Source organism: Pecten maximus, chromosome 1, assembly GCF_902652985.1.
Source record: "Pecten maximus chromosome 1, xPecMax1.1, whole genome shotgun sequence".
Classification (NCBI taxonomy): domain Eukaryota; kingdom Metazoa; phylum Mollusca; class Bivalvia; order Pectinida; family Pectinidae; genus Pecten; species Pecten maximus.
The window spans coordinates 13,425,512-13,448,022 of record NC_047015.1 but is presented as its reverse complement, the minus strand read 5'-3'; the positions used below and the strand labels follow the sequence as shown (position 1 = coordinate 13,448,022).

The window sequence follows — 22,511 nt, the reverse complement described above, 5'->3', positions numbered from 1 at the left end:
TTAACATGCTAGGGGTGAAGGACATTGACCTCAAATTCAAGATCTTGAAGAAAATCTGCCAAAATATATCATAACTCAGGAGACTGTTAAAGCCCATGGGCCCCTTGTTTTCATTTCTTGGTGTTAGTTATTATGCCTTGGGTGTAGTTTTATGCAGTCGAACTGTAGTATCTTTAAATTAGTATCATCAGCTAAGATGTTTGATACTCGATGAATGATAGACTATTCCAACAAATTAATAGAAAATAAACGCAGCAGCCACATTTATAAATTTAATGAAAATATCACTTTACGTATAGACAAAATTGTATGCATATCAATTCATAAATGCTCAGGTGTTATAAGATTCTACCAATATGACAGAAATGTACTGCATGACCTTATCAATCCCAAATCAATGATCTGCATTGCCTGCATGCAGTTTTCATTTGGGGCTCTTGAATGTCGAGTGAAATTATCAAAAAAAAAAAAAAAAGTGCATTCAACCCAGATCAATGAAATTTGTGTCGTGATTATGAAACTGGACCATTTTGCTATGCAAGGATATCTGCTTTGATCAATAGATCATCTACCTGGTAACATGCTTAAAAAATTATGAATGAGTGATAGAAAATCTTAAATTGTAAAATATCTGATGATTGGTCAGTATTGCTTACTCATTACACTCGGCATTTCTTTGTTATCTGCACAAAGAAACTGAAATGTTTCCTCAAACTTGGAATCATGGTGATAATTTACATTATTTTTTAATTGATCTAAAGAATTAAAAAAAAAGTGAAGTGGCTGGAATGAAAGTCTAAAGAGTGAGGCATGTGGTTCATCATTCTGAATAATTCATTTGGTATTGATCTTGTGAAACTTGGGAAATCAACAGCCAATCAAGAGATCACCTTCATTTTCAAATGGCCAGAGCTTGAGACGAATGAGGAGCTACACACTCTTCACAACACTGAATTTCCTTCACTTTTATGCCAAATTAAAAAAAAAAAAAGTCTATTGAATTAATTTCTTATAGCTTTCAGTTTTCAGAAATGCTACTTGCCAAAATTAGTCAAAATTCTTTATTATTCATGACTAGTTTTCTTTTTAAGGAAAACATGATGACTGACAGACGATGCACCACAACAGTTATTTTTTTGGACCAAGTGATCTAAAGGTTTTATCAAAGAAAAATAATGGGGAGAAAAGAACAGCTTATGAGTTTGATCGGATTTGTCCCATCTTCCATTGCCCTGAGAAGTTGCAATTGGCAGCTTTGTGCTTTATATACCACCATGCAGGCGAATCATACTGAATGTGATAGGAGTGTGACTATAGAGGCTGATCAGTGAACACCTGTCATTGATAAACCTACAATGACAATGTGGTTATACCTTACCTGACCAATCAGGACAAGTCCTATACACCATACTTAGTATTATATACACGACAGGTTTCTTTTATAGTAAATATTCAGTAGAGTTTGTGTTTTACAGTGCCCTAGCTTAAAAAGTGAGGGTTTAATTACAAGTAAGCACCCTATTCCTTGGAACATTCATCATTGTAGGGAGGGAGCTTATTTGTGAGCTGGGGCTAATCTGCAGACACGACATAATACAGCAAATTTTGATCACTATTAAAAGCTTGCATGACTTTCATAGGTCATCAGACTTACAAAATCTTAGCACAAATATGTTTACCATGTAACTCAATACCAATGTTAACACTAAAACACAACCAACAATAACCTGTGTACTTCCTAAAAGCCAATGGAGAGACTGGCTAGGGAGACAACAACCCACCAATTTCCAATATGTATTTGTTACATGAAGACATCTTAGCTATAAACATCTTCATTTAACTGGGGTTGCAATATCTTTGAATGAAAAAAACTTCTATCTCTAAACAAAACGACCTGAATCGCTCACCTTGATCATAATACAGAACAACATCCTTACTTTATATAACATTTACTCTCCTGGTCCCAAGGTTGTTTTCATATAAAAATCTGGTTAAAGTACAACCGAGTGGTCATTATAAACAGTAGGTTAATCAGGTTTACACAATTTTTCAGCATTGGGAGCTAACTCTTTATACAAAAATTGCTTCAATGGTCTCGGAGGGGAAATTAATCTCTTACAATAAACAAAGAAAGTATCTAGTCGAGGGCTGAGGATTACATGTTATGGTCCAACCCACCGGACATCAATGTATATAGTCATGGGCTGAGGATAACATGTTTTGGAATAACCTACTTGGCATCGATGTATCTAGTCGAGGGGAGAGGATTACATGGTCCAACCCACCTGACATTGATGTATCTAGTCGAGGGGTGAGGATTACATGGTCCAACCCACCTGACATCAATGTATCTAGTCGAGGGGTGAGGATTACATGGTCCAACCCACCTGACATTGATGTATCTAGTCGAGGGGTGAGGATTACATGTTATGGTCCATCCCACCTGACATCAATGTATCTAGTCGAGGGGAGAGGATTACATGGTCCAACCCACCTGACATTGATGTATCTAGTCGAGGGGTGAGGATTACATGGTCCAACCCACCTGACATCAATGTATCTGATTCCACTTTTATTGTTGTTACAGATCAAATTTTGGTATCTGGTACAAAAGAGGAAGAATTAAATATAATTATCATCTACTGAGTATTAACCCTGATGCCCCATTCTGCAGACGACGGATACTTTGCCATGACATAATCTCAAATGCCCATTTGGGTCAGGTGAGCTGAAATACAGATGTAACCGTCTTTCCATAGATCGATTAAATATACAATACAAAACAACAAGTTGATATAATATAGCATACCTTCTTAGGAAACATCATTATTATCCAGAACCATAGAAACATTTTATCATGTATGAACACTAAATCAGCATGGATCTCACTTCAAACATTAGTACAAACATCACTAAAACAGTTTCTAAGTGCAATACTTTTTCGCAATCATAACCGATACAGAAACTGACTATTCCAGAAAAATGTATATAAAACTTACAGACGTTTAAACACAGATTAATTCTACATAATGCTTCAGATAGTAGAGGCTACTGAATACTTCTGGATGTTTATCTAGTGCTGACTAATCTGGGCAGACCTGTCTTACTGCATGATTCGTGTATACTATATATATCATGCTACCTCAGTAGATGATAATAGCCTGGCCAAACTTTCCTTTGACCTAGAAGCTCTTCCATCGAATTGCATTATAACTAGTGAAGTTAAGGGAATTTCTTTAGTTAATTTTTTTTTATACACCTAGCACCTCTGATCTGGAAAACGAGAATCTGTCTTATTCTTGACTGTAAGAAAATCTGTATGATGCAAAGCTGCTATTGTTTCTGTCAAGTCTCGTGACTGTAACATAAACATAATTATCTTCCAATCCTTACAAATGTAACAAACATAATTATTTACCAAATTCCTTATGAATTATTTATCAATCCTTATGATTGTAACATAAACATAATTATTTACCAATCCTTACAAATGTAACAAACATAATTATTTACCAAATTCCTTATGAATTATTTATCAATCCTTATGATTGTAACATAAACATAATTATTTATCAAACCTTACAACTGTAACATAAACATAATTATTTACCAAATTCCTTATGATTGTAACATAAACATAATTATTTACCAAATTCCTTATGATTGTAACATAAACATAATTATTTATCAATCCTTACAACTGTAACATAAATATATTTATTTACCATTCCTTACGACTGTAATATATTTATTTACCATTCCTTATGACTGTAATATATTTATTTACCATTCCTTACGACTAACACAAACATAATTATTTACCAATAAAATCATTTTTTTAATACCATATGCAGTTGCTGGTTTAAATTCTAGTATATCATTGTAAGGTTACATTTTGTATAACCTAATACAGACAAACTTAAATAAATGTTCAAAAGTTTCACTTGACCACCAGATTTACACAACAGACTCGATTAACAAATCTGCATCAATTAATCTATAGTAGATGTTTCTCATGTGTATTTAAATGTCATAGGAATGACTATTTGTTTACTCTTAAACACAAATATCTTATTTATTCACTTAGAACAGGTAGTAAAAAATGGAGCTAGGCAAACAACACTGGACACATCCCTCACTGCCTGTAGCAATATCCACATAACTACACACACACACACAATAGGAAGTGCAATGCATTCTCAAAACATGTAACAATATATAACGATAGATTCACCAGTTATCAGTATAACACCTGTTTACGCTAAGCACAACTAAAATAATAAACAAATGGTAACATAAAAATAACATTTTTATTCATGATAACATGATTCTCTTTCTATTGGTGTTGGACCCTACCAACTGTAACCTGTTTACAGATGATCACGAGAAGGAGGCAATACAAGTACACCAACAATGGAAAATTATGTCAACAATGAAAAATGATGTCACTGAGTTGTGAGATCAACAATGAAATATGGTGTCACTGATTTGCATGGAAATCTTCCATAACATTTCAACACTTGACAGCACTTTAAATTTGTATAAATGTATAATGGATACACAAATGTACAGTAATTGACAGTACTTTGTATATGTATGTGTAAGTGTTGTTGCTTGCCATCGTCAAGTCCATGGTGTGATGAATGTCTAACTCACCCAAGAATTATACCATTCTGAGCATGACCAAAGCAAACTCCAACCCTAGTTACAATGATAATGAGATGAATGTACATACTAATATGAAATATGAAACTCTCAGACAGGTGGGTAATAACAATGTAATACTTATATATTACAATACAATTCTGAAATGCCAATGCATTGCAACATGATTTCAGTTGTTTTGTTTAAGAATTCAAGCAAAGTTAAGATTAATTTTAAAATATAATGTACTGAGTAAATACTATTTCAATGCGAGCTTTGTTTGATATACTTTCTATAATTAAAAAATCAAGTTTATCGGTGACATTTGCTGATCCTAAGTTTTTTACACTTTCTATATTAAATCACCGTAAATGCATTGAATATATAAGAAATACAAGTTCACATATCATGATGCATTATGATATTCCAAAATATTGCAATATGAACATTATAGCACTTGAAATACCACCTATAATATCAGAGGTTACAAATGTATATTGTAAACCTCCGGTCGGTTGAATTCATGGATAGTACATGTAATTATCAAGTGACAGTAATTTGACACATAAAAGCCTGTAATTGCCTGTCATTGCCCGATCAGCAGAGTTCTTTTGTATTTTTCCGGAGTGCTTGATATTTCACTGTGATTTTTCCTGATGTTCTAGCCCATTATTTTCTTTCACATGATTTTTTTATATTGCATTCATCTGAAAATTTTGTTGGAATGGACCGGAGGTTGGCTTATTACTTTTACACATTTCCCTGTACAGTGTATATATATATAATTATGTAGCTCTGTCTTAAGGAGACTTAAGCTTTCAAAAATACATAAAAATAGTAAATAAAAAAGTTGTCCAATCATACTAATGACATGCTTTTGGTTGTTGACATTTGGCTTGTAATTTTCCACTGTCAATCTGTTTACATTGTGAGCATATCTGTGAGCAGGATTCTGCTCTCACCAAAGGTGTTCCCTAGATTCTCGATCCTTTCTGTTGTAACACCTGTAAAAAAAGAATGTACATTCAAGTTTCTTTGTTGGGTTTACATCAAGGGTTTTGTGTCCAGACAATGTAACACCTATTGATAGTATTCTGTTAAGATTTCAGAGGAGCAAAAACACAATAATAACATACATCATATCAATGACAAAACATCTACTGAATTCACAGTTGGTATTTCATCCTCTCATAACATAAACTGCAAAATGCTCAATGGAAACTCTTGTTAACCGACATTCAGTGACCATTCCTGGTACCTGGTTACAAGACTGACCATACCCAGTACCTGGTTACAAGGCTGACCATACCCAGTATCTGGTTACATGTCTGACCATACCCAGTACCTGGTTACAAGTCTGACCATACCCAGTACCTGGTTACATGTCTGACCATACCCAGTACCTGGTTACAAGTCTGACCATACCCAGTACCTGGTTACAAGTCTGACCATACCCAGTACCTGGTTACATGTCTGACCATACCCAGTACCTGGTTACAAGGCTGACCATACCCAGTACCTGGTTACATGTCTGACCATACCCAGTACCTGGTTACAAGTCTGACCATACCCAGTACCTGGTTACATGTCTGACCATACCCAGTACCTGGTTACATGTCTGACCATACCCAGTACCTGGTTACAAGGTTGACCATACCCAGTACCTGGTTACAAGTCTGACCATACCCAGTACCTGGTTACAAGTCTGACCATACCCAGTACCTGGTTACATGTCTGACCATACCCAGTACCTGGTTACATGTCTGACCATACCCAGTATCTGGTTACATGTCTGACCATACCCAGTACCTGGTTACAAGTCTGACCATACCCAGTACCTGGTTACAAGTCTGACCATACCCAGTACCTGGTTACATGTCTGACCATACCCAGTACCTGGTTACAAGGGACCATACCCAGTACCTGGTTACAAGGCTGACCATACCCAGTACCTGGTTACATGTCTGACCATACCCAGTACCTGGTTACAAGACTGACCATACCCAGTACCTAGTTACAAGTCTGACCATACCCTGTTTTCAGAGATCAGTTTGATCATCAGGTAACCCTGTTAAACAACCCTTAGTAACAATCTCAGAACAACACTCCTGATAACCCAGTAAGACAACCTCTCGTGACAATCTATGACTACACCTGATAACTCAGTTAGACAACCCTTGGTAACAATGTTGATCCACTCTTGGTAATGAGTTAGACAACCCTTGGTGACAATGTTGATCCACTCTTGGTAATGAGTTAGACAACACCTGATGACAATATTGATCCACTCTTGGTAACACTCTTGATCACGAGCTAACGCATACCAACCCACCGATCTGTTCGCCCAAAAAACCAAGATGGGGCAAATGCATTCAACATGGAGAAACTGACTTTAAAAAACGATGACAGGAGCTTATCACACGACCGACTAAATCAGTGGCCCGTCATTCCAGAAGGATTTACTGTTCAAAATAATGACAATCATGCACTATAAAGGATTTTTTTTAACCGGAAAAAAACATGTACACCTTACCATGTACTTTACACTGTTAACATACAAGCGCAGACTACTGTTCAGGATTGCCAATTTATTGTCATGTGAGCATTCTCACAAGCACACCCCATTCTGAACACGCCTCTGGTAACCCAGTTAGACAACTTCTAGTGACAATGTAGAGCCACCCCTGGTAACCCAGTTAGACAACCTCTAGTGACAATGTAGAGCCACCCCTAGTAACCCAGTTAGACAACCTCTAGTGACAATGTAGAGCCACCCCTAGTAACCCAGTTAGACAACCTCTAGTGACAATATAGAGCCACCCCTGGTAACCCAGTTAGACAACCTCTAGTGACAATGTAGAGCCACCCCTAGTAACCCAGTTAGACAACCTCTAGTGACAATGTAGAGCCACCCCTGGTAACCCAGTTAGACAACCTCTAGTGACAATGTAGAGCCACCCCTGGTAACCCAGTTAAGACAACCTCTAGTGACAATGTAGAGCCACCCCTGGTAACCCAGTTAGACAACTTCTAGTGACAATGTAGAGCCACCCCTGGTAACCCAGTTAGATAACCCCTAGTGACAATGTAGAGCCACCCCTGGTAACCCAGTTAGACAACCTCTAGTGACAATGTAGAGCCATCCCTGGTAACCCAGTTAGACAACCTCTAGTGACAATGTAGAGCCACCCCTGGTAACCCAGTTAGACAACTTCTAGTGACAATGTAGAGCCACCCCTGGTAACCCAGTTAGACAACCTCTAGTGACAATGTAGAGCCACCCCTGGTAACCCAGTTAGATAACCCCTGGTGACAATCTAGAGCCACCCCTGGTAACCCAGTTAGACAACCTCTAGTGACAATGTAGAGCCACCCCTGGTAACCCAGTTAGACAACCTCTAGTGACGATGTAGAGCCACCCCTGGTAACCCAGTTAGACAACCTCTAGTGACAATGTAGAGCCACCCCTAGTAACCCAGTTAGACAACCTCTAGTGACAATGTAGAGCCACCCCTGGTAACCCAGTTAGACAACCTCTAGTGACAATGTAGAGCCACCCCTGGTAACCCAGTTAGACAACCTCTAGTGACAATGTAGTCACCCCTGGTAACCCAGTTAAACAACCTCTAGTGACAATGTAGAGCCACCCCTAGTAACCAAGTTATGACAACCTCTAGTGACAATGTAGAGCCACCCATGGTAACCCAGTTAGACAACCTCTAGTGACAATCTAGAGCCACCCCTGGTAACCCAGTTAGACAACCTCTAGTGATGATGTAGAGCCACCCCTGGTAACCCAGTTAGACAACCTCTAGTGACAATGTAGAATCACCCCTAGTAACCCAGTTAAGACAACCTCTAGTGACAATGTAGAGCCACCCCTGGTAACCCAGTTAGACAACTTCTAGTGACAATGAAGAGCCACCCCTGGTAACCCAGTTAGATAACCCCTGATGACAATCTAGAGCCACCCCTGGTAACCCAGTTAGACAACCTCTAGTGACAATGTAGTGTCACCCCTGATAACCCAGTTAAACAACCTCTAGTGAAAATGTAGAGCCACCCCAAGTAACCCAGGTAAGACAACCTCTAGTGACAATGTAGAGCCACCCCTGGTAACCCAGTTAGACAACATCTAGTGACTATGTAGAGCCACCCCTGGTAACCCAGTTAGACAACATCTAGTGACTATGTAGAGCCACCCCTGGTAACCCAGTTAGACAACCTCTAGTGATGATGTAGAGCCAACCCTGGTAACCCAGTTAGACAACCTCTAATGACAATGTAGAGCCACCCCTGGTAACCCAGTTAGACAACATCTAGTGACTATGTAGAGCCACCCCTGGTAACCCAGTTAGACAACCTCTAGTGATGATGTAGAGCCAACCCTGGTAACCCAGTTAGACAACCTCTAATGACAATGAAGAGCCACCCCTGGTAACCCAGTTAGACAACCTCTAGTGACAATGTAGAGCCACCCCTGGTAACCCAGTTAGACAACCTCTAGTGACAATGTAGAGCCATCCCTGGTAACCCAGTTAGACAACCTCTAGTGACAATGTAGAGCCACCCCTGGTAACCCAGTTAGACAACCTCTAGTGACAATGTAGAGCCACCCCTGGTAACCCAGTTAGACAACTTCTAGTGACAATGTAGAGCCACCCCTGGTAACCCAGTTAGACAAACTCTAGTGACAATGTAGAGCCACCCCTGGTAACCCAGTTAGATAACCCCTAGTGACAATGTAGAGCCACCCCTGGTAACCCAGTTAGACAACCTCTAGTGAAAATGTAGAGCCACCCCTGGTAACCCAGTTAGACAACCTCTAGTGACAATGTAGAGCCATCCCTGGTAACCCAGTTAGACAACCTCTAGTGACAATGTAGAGCCACCCCTGGTAACCCAGTTAGACAACTTCTAGTGACAATGTAGAGCCACCCCTGGTAACCCAGTTAGACAACCTCTAGTGACAATGTAGAGCTACCCCTTGTAACCCAGTTAGATAACCCCTGGTGACAATCTAGAGCCACCCCTGGTAACCCAGTTAGACAACCTCTAGTGACAATGTAGAGCCACCCCTGGTAACCCAGTTAGACAACCGTAGTGACAATGTAGAGCCACCCCTGGTAACCCAGTTAGACAACCTCTAGTGACAATGTAGAGCCACCCCTGGTAACCCAGTTAGACAACCTCTAGTGACGATGTAGAGCCACCCCTGGTAACCCAGTTAGATAACCCCTGGTGACAATCTAGAGCCACCCCTGGTAACCCAGTTAGACAACCTCTAGTGACAATGTAGAGCCACCCCTGGTAACCCAGTTAGACAACCGTAGTGACAATGTAGAGCCACCCCTGGTAACCCAGTTAGACAACCTCTAGTGACAATGTAGAGCCACCCCTGGTAACCCAGTTAAAACAACCTCTAGTGAAAATGTAGAGCCACCCCTGATAACCCAGTTAGACAACTGTAGTGACAATGTAGAGTCACCCCTGGTAACCCAGTTAAACAACCTCTAGTGACAATGTAGAGCCACCCCTAGTAACCCAGTTAAGACAACCTCTAGTGACAATGTAGAGCCACCCCTGGTAACCCAGTTAGACAACCTCTAGTGACAATCTAGAGCCACCCCTGGTAACCCAGTTAGACAACCTCTAGTGACAATGTAGAGCCACCCCTGGTAACCCAGTTAGACAACCTCTAGTGACAATCTAGAGCCACCCCTGGTAACCCAGTTAGACAACCTCTAGTGACAATGTAGAGTCACCCCTGGTAACCCAGTTAGACAACCTCTAGTGACAATGTAGAGCCACCCCTGGTAGCCCAGTTAGACAACCTCTAATGACAATGAAGAGCCACCCCTGGTAACCCAGTTAGACAACCCCTGGTGACAATATAATGATTGGACCATCCTTGGTACCTGGTATCTAAAGCTATAGGCAATGAGCCATGGAATGTCTTAATGTCATTAACTAATAATCAAAACATCTTCATTACAATATCCAGTGGGTTAGTCAGCATGATGATGTTTTTCACAAGACATTTCAGATATACTGGTTACATTCAAATCTCTGCTCTTACAGTATACTTAATCATTCCCCTACCTTGTATTAGCTGTTGTCAGAATTCTACTTCAATAAACCAAGGTCAATACCACTATTCTAGAGTTTACTACGACTTATTTAATACCGGTACCTTTGCTCTGTCAGTTGGTTCTGGGTCCTGGCCATTAACAATGTTCGGACACTCTTTAGATACAACACACAAAAACTCAGCATGGTCCTCACTGCCGTAGTTATACTGGGATCCAATATTCACAAGCTGAAAAAAAAGTCAAACTAATACATCATCTGATTTATAAGTACACATGATGTCTTATTTCCATCAAAGGGCCAACAGTGATTAAAGTACATATAAATGTATGATAGTATAGGCACAAAATATGTAGAACAGAAATTAAACAGGATGATAGTACTTGTTCACATTAAGATGATAGCAGTATGTGTTCACAACAACAAGACATTACAATGACTTAGGAAGACAATACTTGTTCACAGTAGAATGAGTATAACCTGTCTAAACTGGATGTCACTGTGACCAGCATATTTGGCCGGTTTACACAGGTGTCCACTTTATAGAGATTTGAAATTGTAAACATTTGAAGAATGGGTTTTGTCTAAAATTTGAAACAAAGACAAGAGATCCATGGGCCTTAAGGGTCACCTGAATTCTGAAATACATACAAAGACAGTTGATGTTTTTGTTTTCAAATTAAGAATTCAACATATTTAAACACATTTAATCAGTGAGAAGTTGTTAAAAGATTTGAAGACATTTGACCTCTGTGACATTGAAAGTAGATCAAGGTCATTCATTTGAACACCTTTGGTAGCCTTACACTCAAGCATGAAACTAAGACAATATCATGGCTTTGGGCCTTTTGTTATTAAGTTTTGTTATTAAGAAGTCATTTAAAGATTCTAACACATTTGACCCATGTGACCTTGAGAGTTCATTTGAACAACTTTGGTAGTCTTTCGTCCCTGAATGCTACTAGCACAATATCTGCTCTGGGCCTCTTGTTTATTGAAAAGAAGTCAAAAATATGAATTGTTTATAACACATAATGTATAACAGACGACACACTGTGATAGACAAAATGCAATGGGTCACTGAGACTGATTTAATTGCTTTCAACAGAGAGAAAGTCCAGCATTTCATGATCTGGATGTTTTAATTACGGTACAAGTGCATCATGAAAAAAATATTCAACTTTTATCCAAATTGTTTTCTGTATGTTGGAAGCATAAAAATATTTTGCAAAGTTTGCATAGTAATATTTTCTGTTGCAGTTTTCAAGTCAGACATAAATTGTAAATACCAATCATCTTTATTCACTGCAAATGAGAATAACAAATGAACAACAGGGTAGGTCATGTCTGCCAGAACTTTAAATCAGTAGCGTTGTCATAGTCCTTATTGTTTCCACAGGAATCATCTAAATAGTCACTGACCAAATCTTCTTTCTAGTCACCTTGGGTAAGTCAGCTCAGTCTCTACACTGCCTTAATATCAAACTTAACATTTACAACTCTTTACATGTTCTGGGTCGTCCTCAGCATCAACATCTGGGCACATTCTCTATCAACATCACACTCGAAAGATATGCATGCGATTCAATTTCAAGCACACATTTGAAAAGTATTCACAATATATTGATGATAAACTTTTTGTTGTGGTGAATAGTTGTCAACCACCTGGAGATGCCAATTATTTAATACATGTTACTGGAACCCATGGGCACTTCAATCAACAGTGACACAGCCGTGAACCTCATCATCATTACTCACATCATCTGTCTTCGTATAGTTCTGATCGATCCCTTAGGGTCGTTTAAAGTCTTCATGAATTATTCATGATCAAAATCCAGTAATACAATAGGTTTCGTAGAAAATGGCTTGTTCATATTAGTGTGACATTAGAGGGAAATACTTGCTTGACAGTACGATGATAATATACTTACTTGTTCAAACTTCCACCCATCAGACATGGCCGACACAATTTGTGTTAATTCTTCCTCTGAGCATTGCAGGACACGGTAGACACTTTTAGTGAATGACTGTAAAATGCAGATTGATACATTTAAAATCTGATATCTCAAAATACATGTGATATTATTGTAGAAATAGGATATCAAGTATGGTGTTGAGTAAACAAACACTCCTGAACAACGACCAATCTCTACTGGAGGCAGTGTCCATTGTTACTGGTAAGGGAACAATCAGTGACTGCCTTTAGCTGGCTTCCCAAGTAAAACATTACTGCCAGAAGAGTGGAGTGAATTATGTTCTGATTGTTAGTTAGAAACTTTTAAAACACATATATTAAAGGCACAGGGTACTGGCTGCATGTCGAAGGAGCTGGGCAGTTTTGAAAATAAGGGCAGGGCATTGCGCCCTGCTAACCTCAACTTGCTGGACTTTTTACCTGATTTTGCTTCGCATTTCTTTCCACAATTTTCTCCTTCACCAACTTGATCAAATCTGTTATGTTGTAGAACTCTGCTTCCTCTAGGATTCCTTAAAACATGACAATCTTTTATAGTAGCAGTTCTCAGTTACAGTTACATTTTTATACATCTACCAAAACATTACATGTTATATATAATGCTTCGGAAAATCACAGTAATATTTCAAAATCTTTATTTACAAAAAAGGATTAAATACCGTACCTTAAAGAATTTGCCAAAACTGATAAAATGTGATAGGCCAAAAAACATACCGTAGGGATATATCATATTGGAAACAATTTGCTTCAGTACATCCTCAGAAACACATATAATTCATGTGTTCATACATGATTTGTGCAATATGAAGCCATATCTATGTGATATCTGTGTGATGTCAGGCATAAATGTCACGTGTGATATATATGTGGTACCGTATGATGTGTGATATCTATGTGATATGATATGTGATATATTTGTGGTATGATGTGTGATATATATGTGGTATGATGTGTGATATCTATGTGGTATGATGTGTGATATCTATGTGGTATGATGTGTGATATCTATGTGGTATGATGTGTGATATATATGTGGTATGATGTGTGATATATATGTGGTATGATGTGTGATATATATGTGGTATGATGTGTGATATATATGTGGTATGATGTGTGATATATATGTGATATGATGTGTGATATATATATGTGGTATGATGTGTGATATATATATGTGGTATGATGTGTGATATATATGTGGTATGATGTGTGATATCTATGTGGTATGATGTGTGATATATATGTGTGGTATGATGTGTGATATATATGTGGTATGATGTGTGATATATATGTGGTATGATGTGATATCTATGTGGTATGAGATGTGATATCTATGTGGTATGATGTGTGATATATATGTGGTATGATGTGTGATATATATGTGGTATGATGTGTGATATCTATGTGGTATGATGTGTGATATATATGTGGTATGATGTGTGATATCTATGTGGTATGATGTGTGATATCTATGTGGTATGATGTGTGATATCTATGTGGTATGATGTGTGATATATATGTGGTATGATGTGTGATATCTATGTATAATATCTATGTGGTATGATGTGTGATATATTGTATGATGGTATATGTGATGATATATGTGATGGTTGAATATGTGTGATATATATGTGTGGTATGATGTGTGATATCTATGTGGTATGATGTGTGATATATATGTGGTATGATGTGTGATATCTATGTGGTATGATGTGTGATATATATGTGGTATGATGTGTGATATATATGTGGTATGATGTGTGATATATATGTGGTATGATGTGTGATATCTATGTGGTATGATGTGTGATATCTATGTGGTATGATGTGTGATATCTATGTGGTATGATGTGTGATATATGTGGTACTAGTGTTTGTGGTAATGGGGTATGTGTGAATTTATTGTGGTATGATGTGTGATATTAGTGGTATGATGTGTGATTAGTTATGTGTTTTGTGTGATGTCTATGTGGTATGATGTGTGATATATATGTGGTATGTGTGTGATATATATGTGGTATGATGTGTGATATATATGTGGTATGATGTGTGATATCTATGTGGTATGATGTGTGATATCTATGTGGTATGTGTGTGGATATATTGATGTATGTTGTATGATGTGTGATCTGTTATGGGATATGTGTGTTATATATTGGTTAGTGTGATATATATGTGGTATGATGTGTGATATCTATGTGGTATGATGTGTGATATATATGTGGTAAGATGTGTGATATATATGTGGTATGATGTGTGATATCTATGTGGTATGATGTGTGATATTTATGATGTGTGATATATATGTGTGATATATATGTGGTATGATGTGTGATATATATGTGGTATGATGTGTGATATCTATGTGGTATGATGTGTGATATATATGTGGTATGATGTGTGATATCTATGTGGTATGATGTGTGATATGATGTGTGATATCTATGTGGTATGATGTGTGATATGATGTGTGATATATATGTGGTATGATGTGTGATATGATGTGTGATATCTATGTGGTATGATGTGTGATATATATGTGGTATGATGTGTGATATATATGTGGTATGATGTGTGATATATGTGGTATGATGTGTGATATATATGTGTATGATGTGTGATATATATGTGGTATGATGTGTGATATATATGTGGTATGATGTGTGATATATATGTGGTATGATGTGTGATATCTATGTGGTATGATGTGTGATATATATGTGGTATGATGTGTGATATCTATGTGGTATGATGTGTGATCTATATGTGGTATGATGTGTATGTCTATGTGATATGATGTGTGATATATGTGGATGATGTGTATACTATGTGGTATGATGTGTGATATCTATGTGGTATGATGTGTGATATCTATGTGGTATGATGTGTGATATCTATGTGATATGATGTGTGATATCTATGTGGTATGATGTGTGATATCTATGTGGTATGATGTGTGATATCTATGTGGTATGATGTGTGATATCTATGTGGTATGATGTGTATATATTATGTGGTATGATGTGTGATATCTATGTGGTATGATGTGTGATATATATGTGTATGATGTGTGATATCTATGTGGTATGATGTGTGATATCTATGTGGTATGATGTGTGATATATCTATGTGGTATGATGTGTGATATCTATGTGGTATGATGTGTGATATCTATGTGGTATGATGTGTGATATCTATGTGGTATGATGTGATATCTATGTGGTATGATGTGTGATATCTATGTGGTATGATGTGTGATATATATGTGGTATGATGTGTGATATCTATGTGGTATGATGTGTGATATCTATGTGGTATGATGTGATATCTATGTGGTATGATGTGTGATATCTATGTGGTATGATGTGTGATATCTATGTGGTATGATGTGTGATATCTATGTGGTATGATGTGTGATATCTATGTAGTATGATGTGTGATATATATGTGGTATGATGTGTGATATATATGTGGTATGATGTGTGATATATATGTGGCATAATGTGTGATATCTATGTGGTATGATGTGTAATATCTATGTGGTATGATGTGTGATATATATGTGGTATGATGTGATATCTATGTGGTATGATGTGTGATATCTATGTGGTATGATGTGTGATATCTATGTGGTATGATGTGTGATATGATGTGGTTATGGTGGTGATATTATGTGGTATGTGTGTTTATGTTTATGGTGATGTATACATGTGGTTGATGTGTGATATCTATGTGGTATGATGTGTGATTATTTGTGGTATGATGTGTAATTTAATCTATGTGGTATGATTGTGATATTATGTGTGATGATGTTGATATTAGTGTTGTGGATATTATTGGTATGTGTGATATCTATGTGGTATGATGTGTGATATTATTGTAGATGTGGTAATGATGTGTGATTATTATGTGGTATGATGTGTGATCTATATGTGGGTATAGATGTGTGATTTATGGGTATGATGTGTGATATCTATGTGGTATGTGTGATATCTATGTGGTATGATGTGTGATATCTATGTGGTATGATGTGTGATATCTATGTGTGGTATGTATGTGGTATGTATGTGGTATATATGTGGTATGTATGTGGTATGTATGTGGTATGTATGTGGTATATATGTGGTATGTATGTGATGATGTGCATTGTATTGTGTGATACTATGTGTTATGTGTGATATATCATGTGGATGATTGATTGTGTATATTGTGATATGATGTGTGATATATATGTGGTATGATGTGTGATATCTATGTGGTATGATGTGTGATATGATGTGTGATATATATGTGATATCTATGTGGTATGATGTGTGATATGATGTGTGATATCTATGTGGTATGATGTGTGATATATATGTGGTATGATGTGTGATATCTATGTGGTATGATGTGTGATATATATGTGGTATGATGTGTGTATTATTGATGTGGTATATGTGTATATCTGTGGTTTGTATGATGTTATTCTGTGTATGATGTTATATATATGTGGTATGATGTTGATATCTATGTGGTTGAGTGATTGTGATATATATGTGGTAATTGAATGTGGTATCTATGTGTATGATGTGTGATATCTTGTGGTATGATGTGTGATTTTGTGGTATGATGTGTGTATTATGGGTTGATTGTGATTTATGTGGTATGATTGTTATTATGTGGTTGATGTGTGATTTATGTGTATGATGTGTTTCTTGTGGTGTTGTGTATTGTGTTGATGTATATCTATGTGGTATGTGTGATTTTGTGTATTGGATTCTTGTGGTATGATGTGTGTATCTTTGTGTTATTGTGATCTTGTGTATGTGGTTTGTGTATGATGTTACTATTGTATGATGTGTGATTGTGTATATTATGTGGTATATGTTATATTTGTATGTTGTGTTTTGTGTTATGTGTGTTTCTTGTGTCTGATGTGTGATTTTGGTTAGTGTGTTTATGTGTTGTGTTCTTTTGTGTATATGTGTGTGTATTTTTGATGTGTTGTTGTTTTATGTGTGTTATTCTTGGGTGTTTATTCTTGGTTGGTGTGTTCTTGTGGTATATGATGTGTGATATATTGACTTAACTATGTAACTCATCAGCATCTGCCATTATACAATGTACCATCTTTAATGCTGTTTTTGATAGATTTTAATCTCATAATTACTGAAATACACACCCTGTTGATTATGGTGTTGCATTCTAGTAAATATATTTTACCTATTTATGTAAAATTGCAGACTTTATGTAGATATATATTTGTTTGAATCTTGATATATTTATATTATCTAACACATTTACACAATGGTCTGAGAGTGGAATAACACATTTTATTACATTTTTACCAGTGAAATACTGAAAATTATTCATTCTACAAAAATGATTTTTTTCACTAGTGATTTGCATATGATATAGCTCTCCGTCATGCTATATGATGTCCTAATGCAAGAAAGAATACATAACATCACAATATGGTGAGCCATTGACAGGGGACCACAATGAATTCTGGGAGAGATTGAGCACTTGTGAAAAATATCAAAATATTACTATATATACATTATTAGCCACACTCGTGAAATATATTTGGTATTTCTGATGACACTGTTAGATATACTCTATATATTGTGGTAGAAAATCTGATATCTGTGTGATATATATGATACAAGTGATATCTGTGTGATATGATACAAGTGATATCTGTGTGATAGGATACCAGTGATATCTGTGTGATATGATACCAGTGATAACTGTGTGATATGATACCAGTGATATCTGTGTGATATGATACAAGTGATATCTGTGTGATATGATACAAGTGATATCTGTGTGATATGATACAAGTGATATCTGTGTGATATGATACAAGTGATATATGTGTGATATGATACCAGTGATAACTGTGTGATATGATACAAGTGATATCTGTGTGATATTATACCAGTGATATCTGTGTGATATTATACCAGTGATATCTGTGTGATATGATACAAGTGATATCTGTGTGATATACCAGTGATATCTGTGTGATATGGTACCAGTGAAATCTGTGTGATATGGTACCAGTGAAATCTGTGTGATATGATACCAGTGATATCTGTGTGATATGATACCAGTGATATCTGTGTGATATGATACCAGTGATATCTGTGTGATATGATACAAGTGATATCTGTGTGATATGATACCGGTGATATCTGTGTGATATGATACAAGTGATATCTGTGTGATATGATACAAGTGATATATGTGTGATATGATACCAGTGATAACTGTGTGATATGATACAAGTGATATATGTGTGATATGATACCAGTGATAACTGTGTGATATGATACAAGTGATATCTGTGTGATATGATACAAGTGATATATGTGTGATATGATACCAGTGATATCTGTGTGATATGATACAAGTGATATCTGTGTGATATGATACCAGTGATATCTGTGTGATATGATACAAGTGATATATGTGTGATATGATACAAGTGATATATGTGTATCACACAGTTATGCACATGTATTACCTTCCTCAGCTAGATCTCTATTGATGACTAATTTTCCATGTCGTAGATAATTCAGAACTGGACCAAAATAGGTAGGATCTCTATCAATCAGGTAGGCACCATTGTCATCCTTTCAAAGATAAGAATATTGAAAATAGCTAATTAAACAATGGATTAAACTAGGGTAATTGGTAAAACAAAGTCTGTGAAGATTAGTCATGTGACCAGCAATTCCAAAACATTTGTCCAAACTTGATTGTCAAATGTCACTTCAGTGACCTTTTGACTCTGTTCCATTGATATAGGTAAAAGTGTCAGAATCTCTTCTGGAATTGGCTTATAGCCATAATTAGAAGACCAGGGAGTTTGGCTTACAAAACAATAAGAAGACACACAAGCCAAAGAACAGTTTACTGACGCACTGTTTGACTTACAAGTTATATCTTTTAGAATAAAACAGTTATAACCAACCTCTCTAAATGATAGATATATATGCAATATATCTTGTTGCAGAGCTGGAGGTTTTCAATAACTTAAAAGGCTGAGCAGCAGCATAAAGTTTGGCTTGAGAATTTGCAGGTGACAGGTTAGAACGAATATTCATACCCTACCTACACTGCTCTCCGGCAGGGTATGAAGTCCCTCCCATTGCCGATAGTGTAGCAAGCCCCGATGTGATTCACATCGGGCAGTATTTAGCTGTAGTTAAAATTTTCTCGGATAAAAAAACACATGTAAATTGATGATTCTGGTATCTATTATCAATATTCAAGCCACAAACCTGCACATTACGTCAATTGTTTGACAGTAAATAGTAAAATTCAAAACGAGCAAGACACACGGAGATATCAGTTCAAACATACCGCCATCTTTGATACAAACGTAAAGGTCAATTTCCTTATAAGGAAATCAAAATAAATGTATGCTAATGAGATTTCCAGCGAGATTTCAATAGAAAAACAGATTCGGATTTATATACCTCGGTGAGTAAGGTCAATTCTTTCTGAAATTCTTTAATTACGCAAAGTAAGATTTGCATTCTTCACAAGAGTTACAAAACAGTGGTTAAATATCTCTGATTATGTATTTATTTATCATAGTAGCTTCATCCATATATGGTCACGGGTTCCATATTTGGGTCAGCATCCTGGCGAGAGTTCTTAGAGAAGTATCATGGCGGATCACGGAGACAATGTAAGGAAAATTGGTTTTCTGTTGGAGTTACCTCCCTTTTACATACAATTGTTAAGCGCTGTTTTATCTCATTGATTATCGGATGATTACTAATTAATGGTTGGATTGTATTGATTGAAAATGATTCCTAAATATACCTTGATTGATAAGAAAGATAATATACCATGTAAATGTGTTTGTATATAAAGATGATACAAGGTTTTAGAGCGAAATGTGCAATATGCAAATGAATGGTACCACTGGCTCCCCGAATAGCCTGGCACATAAATAGCCAGCTACAAACTGAGATCGGGGGAAGAATATGCCGCTGAAAAGTTGGCGTGATTCTAATTGAAACTGACAGGTTTCAAACCCGGGTAGCTACGAAGGCTGAGTAAGTCTTTGTGGAGAGACTGAGAAGTCTCTCATGTAGCGATTGGTGGTCGCTGAATAAGTGCCCATTAATCGTGAGGTAGTGTGTTGTTGCGCTGTACGAGGCAGATGTACAAGGTTACAGTGCCGGGAGCACTTGTATTGCTGTAGGAAGCTGGTGCGCAAGTTTAACCACTACCAGGTTCCAGTGTCGGGAGCAATTGTATGGTTGGTGCGCTGAAGGAAGCTGGTGCGTAAGGAAGCCACTGCGAGGTTCCAGTGCCGGGAGCAATTGCATTGCTGTTGCGCAGGGCTGGATAAGCCAGTGCGCAAGGTAGACACTGGGAGCACTTGCATTACTACTGCGCTTCATAAGCTGGTGCGCAGGTAGCCGGTGCGCTGTGCAAGTGCCGGGAGCACTTGTAATAGGCGTGCTTGATCTGGCATTGCCGGTTCCCGAGGTAGCCGACGTGCTTGCAAATTTGATTGGTCATTGCCGGCGCGCACGACAGCCATGGCTGGTACCAGTGCATGGCGAGAACACATGCGTTAGGCATTTGTGGGCGTCAGTGCCTACTATAGTTATATTTGTATCGTTGTTTGAGAGGTCTCGTGGCAAGCAGCACGGCGATTTTATCTGTTCGTATATGTCACCTATAGATTAATCCATTGTAAATATTGCCGATTATATTCCGATTGAGAGTAGACTAGTCAAGTGCGCTGAGGGCACATCTTATCCCAGGAAACACTTGGGACGGACCAGGTGCACGTTACAACAACTCCGAGCAGTATGATATCAGAATATGCGAATTAAAGATTTCCAGATTAGACAGTAGGCCAATACATTGAAAAATTGTATTAGAAATGTTAATTAAACAAACAATTACTCCAAAGTTACACGATATCCGTTATTTGTAGCAATTTCGAGGTTCACTGTTTTGCAACACTACCGTCAATGGAAGGGAATCGTAGCTCTGACGACGACCATCTGTCAGAAATTGTCCGTCCGCCGTCCAGAGCTACGTTATCGCAGCTAGTGACAGGTATCAACCACAGTGCATGTTACAATACACTGGATGTATCCCTACACTAAACATAAAACAATACAGAAACATTATCATGCATTCGTTGCAATCTCTGACAGTGTGTGATTTTGATATGATGGGAATATGCTGTCTGTGAGTAAAAAAAAAATACAAAAAATATGCGTTTGCTATGATTATTTCATTAGCATGTAAGAAAGAAACCTCAACTTACAATGTGCCCCATATGAATAACCGATAGTTTTCAATTATGCATCTGTTTCTTGCAATCATGTTGCAATTTGAATGCATCGCTTTTGATAGCTACTAGCTTTAACAGCAAAATGGTCATACTGCTCTAACGCATGGGTCATATTACCTTATCCGTGTTAAGGTCAGGTTCATCTTGGACAAGTCTGTAAAGAAAAGACTTTGGATCTCTACAAAGTGTTGTCCTTGTCGTCATGAACACAGTTCCTCCCACGTTTAATTTTACCCATTGACTTTTTCTACTCGTGGATGTTGAGCTGGCTGGTACATTATTGACACTGTCCTTTCCAGGTTCCGTTGCCATTTCAAGTATGCAAAAGTTACTCAAGAGCCTTGTGCTTTCCTTACTGATGAAGAAGATCAGGAAGCTGGCCCTGAAATATTATTATTATGATGACGAAATGTCATTTAGTTATTCTGATATTCTGTCTCACAACTGATGAATTAAAATCTTATCTGGGTTAATAAAGCGCAT

The 22,511-nt window shown here is 37.3% G+C and overlaps 1 protein-coding gene across 3 annotated transcripts; it reads right to left on the bottom strand.

Annotated features, from left to right (window-relative positions):
• Positions 1–259: 259 nt before the first annotated feature.
• Positions 260–22,505, bottom strand: LOC117325531 (BTB/POZ domain-containing protein KCTD5-like). Of its 3 annotated transcripts, none has more exons than XR_004532282.1 (7): positions 22,146–22,505; positions 19,221–19,329; positions 13,130–13,221; positions 12,666–12,761; positions 10,838–10,963; positions 2,546–5,648; positions 260–2,336 (listed from the first exon to the last, which is right to left on the bottom strand). XR_004532282.1 is itself a non-coding variant. In XM_033881824.1 (6 exons), exons 1-6 carry the CDS (start codon positions 22,338–22,340, stop codon positions 5,619–5,621), a joined length of 648 nt encoding a protein of 215 aa, XP_033737715.1. In that variant the 5' UTR covers positions 22,341–22,505; the 3' UTR covers positions 260–5,618. The 3 variants fall into 3 exon arrangements, 1 of the variants encoding a protein (XP_033737715.1); XR_004532280.1 differs by having other exon boundaries at positions 260–3,388; positions 3,579–5,648; XM_033881824.1 differs by having other exon boundaries at positions 260–5,648.
• Positions 22,506–22,511: the final 6 nt, after the last annotated feature.